The sequence below is a fragment of the Apus apus genome, chromosome 7, assembly GCF_020740795.1.
Source record: "Apus apus isolate bApuApu2 chromosome 7, bApuApu2.pri.cur, whole genome shotgun sequence".
NCBI lineage: Eukaryota > Metazoa > Chordata > Aves > Apodiformes > Apodidae > Apus > Apus apus.
The window spans coordinates 2,794,177-2,802,421 of NC_067288.1; the positions used below are offsets into that span (position 1 = coordinate 2,794,177).

At 46.2% G+C, this 8,245-nt stretch overlaps 1 protein-coding gene across 1 annotated transcript; it reads right to left on the reverse strand.

Moving 5' to 3' along the window:
- Positions 1-2,022: 2,022 nt before the first annotated feature.
- On the reverse strand, positions 2,023-4,077 carry APOBEC4 (apolipoprotein B mRNA editing enzyme catalytic polypeptide like 4). Its single transcript, XM_051624958.1, has 3 exons — positions 3,963-4,077; positions 3,620-3,843; positions 2,023-3,185 (listed from the first exon to the last, which is right to left on the reverse strand). Exon 3 carries the CDS (start codon positions 3,139-3,141, stop codon positions 2,116-2,118), a length of 1,026 nt encoding a protein of 341 aa, XP_051480918.1. The 5' UTR covers positions 3,142-3,185; positions 3,620-3,843; positions 3,963-4,077; the 3' UTR covers positions 2,023-2,115.
- Positions 4,078-8,245: the final 4,168 nt, after the last annotated feature.

Genomic DNA, 8,245 nt, shown 5'->3' on the forward strand with positions numbered 1-8,245 from the left:
CCCCGCCGCGCATGCGCAGGGGCCGCTCAGGGGAGGGCGGGGCCGGGGCGCGCAGGCGCGGCGGGAGAGGCGGGGCGGGGCGCGCGCGGCGGCCGTTAGAGAGCGGGCGTTGGGCGGGAGCGGCCGCTGAGGAGAGAGCGGAGAGGAGGGGAGAGAGGCGGTGCTGGGAGAGGAGAGGCGGTGCTGGGAGAGGAGAGGCGGTGCTGGGAGAGAAAGAGGTGGTCCTTGGAGAGAGCGAGGTGGTCCTGGGAGAGAGCCGGCGCCGCGGGGCGCTCCCCTGGCCCGGGCAGCCCCCTGTGGGACTGCGCGGCTGGGCGCTGCCCTGACAGACCCGGAGCAGCGCGGCTGTTCGCTCCCCTGACAGACAGACCCGGAGCAGCGCGGCTGTTCGCTCCCCTGACAGACCCGGCGCAGCGCGGCTGTTCGCTCCCCTGACAGACCCGGAGCAGCGCGGCTGTTCGCTCCCCTGACGGACAGACCCGGAGCAGCGCGGCTGTTCGCTCCCCTGACGGACAGACCCGGAGCAGCGCGGCCGTTCGCTCCCCTGACAGACCCGGAGCAGCGCGGCTGTTCGCTCCCCTGACGGACAGACCCGGAGCAGCGCGGCTGTTCGCTCCCCTGACAGACCCGGAGCAGCGCGGCTGTTCGCTCCCCTGACAGACCCGGAGCAGCGCGGCCGTTCGCTCCCCTGACAGACCCGGAGCAGCGCGGCTGTTCGCTCCCCTGACGGACAGACCCGGCGCAGCGCGGCTGTTCGCTCCCCTGACAGACCCGGAGCAGCGCGGCTGTTGTGCCCCCGTGACAGACAGACCCGGAGGTGCTGCGCTGACATGCCCGACCCCGGGAGCGGGCGGACCCCGCGGCTGCGCGCCATGCTCAGGATCGGCCGTTTTTCCGTTCTCCGACGGGTACGAGGCAGGCAGGGAGCGTGTCCGGCCCCCTGGCAGGCTTGCGGGGGGCACGGAGCGGGATGGGGGGCGCAGCCTGCAGCTCACACCGCCCACCTTTCAGCTGCCACCGGCGGGGTCATCCCTGCCGCGGTGCGGGGTGCTGAGGGACGCGCTGGGGAGCAGCCTCTTTTTGCCCCCATCCCGAGTAGCTCTGACCCCAAAAGGAGCAAAAAAGAGAGCAGAAACGAAGCAGCCTCTTTTTACCCCAATACAGAGTAGCTCTGACCGCAAAAGGAGCAAAAAAAGAGAGCAGAAACACTGGCTTCTACACAACCAGCGAGTGTGTTTAGGTCACGGCCAACGTTACCTGGGAAGGGACCCCCCGTTTGCTGTGGGACATGTTCTCGACTTCACCTTTAAAAGCGTTTAGCATAATAACATACTATTATTGGTTATTACGCTAAATCACAATGCGAAAACTCTTCTCTAAATGGCAGGATTATTATTTTTTTTTCCCCAGTTATGCTTGGACAGTGTACACCTGTCTCATCTATATTGTCGTATTACAGACTCACTAACTAGAAAATCACACGGATTTGGGAGGTTCCTCCAGCAGCCCTAGAAAAAAAACTCAAACAAAACACACACACATATGTGTATATCACCACACACACACCCACACACACCCATTATTAAGGAAATAGCTGCAGCAAAAACATTGCTCATACCTCAGCTTTACCTGCATAACCACCTTCTCAGCAGAGGATTAATTTAGACCATGTCATGTCTTTCACCAGAGCTGCCTCAGCTGGGAAGGAACAATCCTGCTACAGTTGTGGTTGTAGCTTGTGGATGGTTTATATATATATATTTTTGAGTAGGATTTGGCTTAAGGGTAACAAATAATTTCAGGAGATAATCAGGAGATACTGAGGTTTTGAGTTTACTGCTATGGATGGAATCATAGAATGGTTTTGGTTGGAAAAGGCCTTTAAGACCATCTCATCCAACAGTTAACCTAGCACACTGCCAAGTCCACCACTAAACCCTGTCTCTAAGCAGCATATCTAATGAAAGCACATTATCTTCAAAGTCAGTTATTTGAGACCCACAGTTATTCTGTGGTCTAACTTTTGCAGGAGGCAGTTTTACTGGTGGTGGTGGTGTTTCAGGCCACCTGTGATCTCAGTTCTACAGCCTGAAAGCAGTTTGGTTTGTATCATCTTCAGATCAGGTGCCTGCCACTCGGAAACGTTCCAGAATTACGAGTTTCGCTAGGTTGTTCCTTTGGCATTTTTAAATGCCTTACAATATTTTGAGGTCTGGGGTATAGGTGCTTCCTCTGAAAGGGCAGGAATGTGCTGGGCAAAAACACCAAGTGGCTTTGAGACATGGGAGGGAGCTGACTGCTCATGGTCACTTCAAAAGGCTGTTGGGAGGCCAGGCTAGGAGAAGTAAAGATCTCCAAGTTCTGCAGCACAGCAGCCTTTCCCTCCACTGCCTGTGGGAAGACATTCCTGAAATAGGGTTTCATTCCCCTTAAATTATTAGTTTGATGTGGATTTTGTCGATCCACTGAGGTTCTTGACAGCAGAGTTGGGTGATAAAGGGTTGACCCTGGGATGCCATACACAAAATTGCAGAGGAGGTAATGCTGTGTCCTGCTGGGCAGTCTCTGCAGAGTCACCCGAGGCCACAGGCTGGAGAGGCTCTGCAAAGCTGCCTTGTTCCATGCAGCAGTGGGGAAACCATCCTCAGCATGATAAAGCTGAGAGAAATAGATGCAGAGGGTAAGTTCTGGATACTTCAGCAATAAACGGTAGATTTTAGTTATGCAGCAGTGGTAAGCCTCGTTACAAGGAGAGTAACTTGAATAGAGGATGATGCACCTGATGCTTTCATAAGCATCTATAACTGCATCCAGATATCCACCCACCTCAAACAGCATCGATTCTGGATGGCTGTCTCGGGCAGTACAGTTTGTAGCACGGCCTTTTTGGACTAAACCCCCTGAGAAACTCCTCAGTTCATAGAAGAGAAGGTGTTTGGTTTTGAGTGTTGCTGTCAATCTGCCCGGGAAGCCAAAGACCCTGCAAAACTCTTCATAAGGGACTCTGGCTTCTTCACCAGTCCGTATATGGAAAGGACAATTGGCACACAGGTGGTTTTGTTTCTGCCAGCAATAGGGCTTCACCACAGTCCCCTGATTTGTCAGGTATTCTTGGAAAATTGTTTTCTGTCCTGGATTCATGGTCTGTTGAAAAATCTCTGTTTTGTGCTATGTAGCTGGCAGTCCTGAATGAAAAAGGAAAGCAACATTTTAATTAAACCCTTCAATTTCTTTTGCATTTAACCTGCAAAAATAATGGGGGGATAGTCTCTTAGAAAATGTACCAAAACTTGCAGTGGGGTATAGAAACTTGGTTGATGACATGGAGAACAAAGCTCTCTTGCAGCCTGGGAGCATTTTTACTTTTCACAAAGTAGCCTTTTTGCTAAAAATGCCAGAGAAAAATATTCCTCTGGCTTCTGCTCTCTTACCCTAGACAGGAGAAACTAAATAACAAAACCACTGATGCTTTTCAGGAACAGATAAGCAGGTGACCTTATCCAGTCTGGCAAAACAAACAAGTAAACACCACATAATAATAATAATAATAATAATAATAATAATAATAATAATAATAATAATAATAATAATAATAATGATGATGAAAGAGTATAATTACCATCCATTTCCTTCAGTGGCTTTTTAGGATTGGTTCAGAGTTTCCACTGAAGTGAATATTGCAAGCTTTCTTGTCAAAATGAGGTGGTGCAGAAGAAAGTGACTATTTCTTCCCTGCTTTTGGCAGCTGAGCTGCAGAAGGCTCTTTCCTAAGTGCAGAGTCTTTGCTCCTGCTGTCATGGTGATGGCAGGCGGGCTCCTCTAGGTGTTTACAGGTGCCAAGTCCTAGGAAACAAGAAAATAAATAGGATTAGTTCTTTTGTACTGCCAGCCACCTGTGGTGGTGAAGCTTCTGTTCTTTCCCTGTCAATATTTGTTTCCTATTTATTAAGTTTCTCTTGTACCTTTAGTGCTGTTTTGATACAAGGTCTTTATAGCCGAAAGACGGGTGCTCTTTTAACTGGTATGTTACTAAATTTGGTTCCAGCTTCTTCTGTCATTCACAGGCAACAAGGTTGTCCCTTCATTAAGAAGGATGTGTGTCCCCCACTGAGGCACGTGGCCGACTGCCATGTCGTGAGTAATGTCATAAATCATCTCTGCCTTGCTTCGGCAGGATTCCAGATGGGTGCAAAGTTCTGTGTAGATGCACAACTTTTGACTTAAGCAGATAATTATGATTCTTTATTGCTGCTCTAATTGAGCCACTGATAATCTTCCCTGGATCTGGTTTAATTCTGTTGCTGCTTTTCTGACTATGCACAACTTTTCCATCTGCATATTTTATGAGAGCTTGCTTCTGCATTGCATGTTGTTTTGCCCTCTGGCTGTCAGTACTTCATTTTCTTCTTAAATGACTGATTTGATTAATTTGCTTTGTTTCTACTCCTGACTGTATGCCAACTTCCATGTATTTTTCCGTGTTGGAGCTCTTTCCTGGTCCAGGCCATTGTGCTGTTCTCATTCAGATTACTGCTGAAGATTGGCTTCCTGACCCCGAGAATACTCCATTTGTCATTTTGGATGTTTCTGTACATTTTTGATGTTCAGTTGTACACTATCCTGTGCATTGCAACATAGTTGTGGCGGCCGTGTGTCTCAAAAAATGAAAAATGCATTTGCTACCTGACAAAAAAAAGAGCAGGTCTGAAGAAGGGAGTGTTTTTCTTTGTGGAGGGTTGTTATGACAGAGTTATCACTGCCTTGCCAGTCCTCCTGTAGGTTGCCAATATTATTAAAAACAAGTTTTAAAGGTTCAAATTTGGGGTGAGGTTCCTATCTCTTCTGTCACAATTGGCATTTTTGCAGATCTGGAATGGCCGCATGATGGCAATGTTGCCTACCAGAGATGGAGCCCGTTTTATGCTGTTGGTGGAGGCAATGGCTTGAACCTTGTCGCGGTGTGTTTAAAGGGATGTCCCCAGGGACACTTAAAATTTTATATATTTTTTTTTAATGTCTTATAAAAAATACTTTTCTCTTCCTTCCTTCCTTCCTTCCTTCCTTCCTTCCTTCCTTCCTTCCTTCCTTCCTTCCTTCCTTCCTTCCTTCCTTCCTTCCTTCCTTCCTTCCTTCCTTCCTTCCTTCCTTCCTTCCTTCCTTCCTTCCTTCCTTCCTTCCTTCCTTCCTTCCTTCCTTTCTCTCTTTCTCTCTTTCTCTCTTTCTCTCTTTCTCTCTTTCTCTCTTTCTCTCTTTCTCTCTTTCTTTCTTTCTTTCTTTCTTTCTTTCTTTCTTTCTTTCTTTCTTTCTTTCTTTCTTTCTTTCTTTCTTTCTTTCTTTCTTTCTTTCTTTCTTTCTTTCTTTCCTTCTTTCCTTCTTTCCTTCTTTCCTTCTTTCCTTCTTTCCTTCTTTCCTTCTTTCCTTCTTTCCTTCTTTCCTTCTTTCCTTCTTTCCTTCTTTCCTTCTTTCCTTCTTTCCTTCTTTCCTTCTTTCCTTCTTTCCTTCTTTCCTTCTTTCCTTCTTTCTTTCCTTCTTTCCTTCCTTCTTTCCTTCTTTCCTTCTTTCTTTCCTTCTTTCTTTCCTTCTTTCCTTCTTTCTTTCCTTCTTTCTGCCTGCCTGCCTTTCTCTCTTTCTCTCTTTCTTTCTCTCTCTCTCTCTCTTTCTCTCTCTCTTTCTCTTTTCCTTCCTTCCTTCCTTCCTTCCTTCCTTCCTTCCTTCCTTCCTTCCTTCCTTCCTTCCTTCCTTCCTTCCTTCCTTCCTTCCTTCCTGCCTGCCTGCCTGCCTGCCTGCCTGCCTGCCTGCCTGCCTGCCTGCCTGCCTGCCTGCCTGCCTGCCTGCCTGCCTCATTTGGCCTGATGAAAACCCAGCAAATGTTCAGTCTTTTCAATTCAGTGTCATATCCTTACAGGATGGGAGTCAAATCACAAACTACCCAGTTTTATGGATGAGTTGGAAGAGCATTCCCACAACCCCAGCGTGTTTCTGTGTGCTCTGCACGAGCCTTTGGCTCCTCGGCCAGAGCTCTGCCCCTGCAGGCTCCAGCCTCCCCATCAGTCCCAGTCCTCTGCCAGCTCTGACCAGCAGAGAGGACCAGGGAGCAGAATCCCAATGAATCTGCGAATATAAATGTCAGACGTTTCTCATCTTCTACCTACACCAGTCCTCTGACTGGTCACTTGGGGGTGCAAAGAGGAAGGATGTTTACAAGAAGGACAAGTTGAGCAAAATGGAAGAAAACTGACCACTCATCATACTCTCAGAATGGACCCATTTCTGGTTTATGAGAAAGCAGAAAGTTGGTTCTTCTTCCTTTTTTTTTTTTTTAACTTTCTTTTTTTTTCCCAACGATTTTTTTCTGAAGTAGAAAGAAAAAGGAGCAATGTATTACACAAAATCTCTTAAACTGATGTATACAGGCACACACATATGGTTGCATGTGTATGTATACATGTATGTATTGAGCAGCTAATAGGACCACTTATCATTCAGCTCTCTTGCAGAAAAAATTCTGTTCTCTGGCAGAACTATTTAGTGATGCTGAACAGCTCAGTAGCATTTGTCATCTTCAAAGTAGTCTATAAATCTGATCAAGTGGTTAAAATATAGACTGGTCTAACTGGCTTTTTTCCCTGCTATTTCTGCTACTTCCTGTGCAGGGGAAATTGTTGAAGTAGCTTCTGGCTTTCAGAGAGCCTAATTTGTCACAGTGATCCTGGTGTAGCTGCAGAGGTAGTAAATGTTGCAGACTTTAGCTCAAGTGAATAGTTTATATAAATGGGAAATTTGGAATTCAGATCATTTCAGGCTGGGAATTAAAAACTTAAGGTACTCCAAATGACTTCTTCCTTCTGGGAATTTTCATCTTGATTTCAGTGTCTGCAATTCTGGTTTGGGGGCTGGGGAAGAATTTTACCTGATCAGGTGGCTAGTTTGGTTCTGTATTTCATTACAAGATGGCTCTCCTGATGCTTGTCTCCTGTACTCCCTTTTTGGCACTAATCAGTTATAAAGTGCTTTGAGTACTTGAAAGGGGCTCCAGGAAAGCTGGGGAGGGGCTTTTCATCAGAGAAGACAGTGATAGGACAAGGGGTAATGGTTTTAAACTGAGAGAGGGGAGATTCAGGTCAGATATTAGGAAGAAATTCTTCGCTATGAGGGTGGTGAGGAACTGGAATGGGTTGCCCAGGGAGGTCATTGATGCCCCATCCCTGGAGGTTTTTAAGGCCAGGTTGGATGAGATTTTGTGCAACCTGATCTAGTGGTTCCCTGCTCATGGCAGGGGGGTTGGAGCTTGGTGATCTTTGAGGTCCCTTCCAACCTTAATGATTCCACGATTCTATGAGATCTCCAGGGTACATGGTGGACTGCAGTGTTGTGTGATGATGTACAGCTCATTCTGTTGATTCTCTTTATCCTTAAAACACAACACACCAATCAAAAGAGTAAATGCCCTGGTATAAAAGCAAGATATCCGAATGGTTCTTTTGCTTTGTCAGGTTGTCCCATGTTTTTGAGCGAGATTGTCCAGATCTTCTCTGATATGAATCTTTTTCAACACCCAGCCCTTTCTGAGCCCAGAGGCCATTCCACACCCTCAGAAGAAATGCTTGATTTTTAAGATGCTGTATGGACCAAAGAGTAGGGCTTTTAACACTTGAAGTTGCTAGGAAAAATATCATCTTAATTTATCAATTTGATTGCATTAAAACATCAGCCTGATACAGTAGATCATGACTAATGGGTAGGACTGGGAATTCAAAATGTCTTAAGGAATGAAAGAGATCCATATCCCCCACAGTTGTATTTAAAATTTTAACATTTAATTTTGGAGGGGACAGGGATATAATTATAATTTTAAGATTTCTTTTTTTTTTTCACTTACTACTAAAATGCAGACATCTTTGGAACAGAGGGCAGTAGCTGTTTGACAGTGCTTCACATCAAGGTATAAATGTTCACAGGAGGGACTGGAGAGGAATGTTTTATCCAGTTAAAACTGCAAGAGAAGCTCCTGTAGCCAGTACTTAATTACTGAGGTTGGAAGTTAGCCAAGATACAAGCCATATGTTCTGCTCCTAGGGGAAAAAAAAAGCATCATGATCAGGCATTTAAAAATCCAAATATTAGCTAAAACCTGATATCTCTTCAGGCTAAAAATATAGAAATTCTGATCCATGCCAACATGGCCAGTTTGGAGCTGGTACTGGTTTTACTGATTAAAACATGGGATGCTGAGATTTATGCATAC

What these genes read in the sequence shown, in the direction of transcription:
- APOBEC4 (XM_051624958.1), bottom strand. Translation starts at nt 3,141, where the DNA reads ATGAATCCAGGACAGAAAACAATTTTCCAAGAATACCTGACAAATCAG.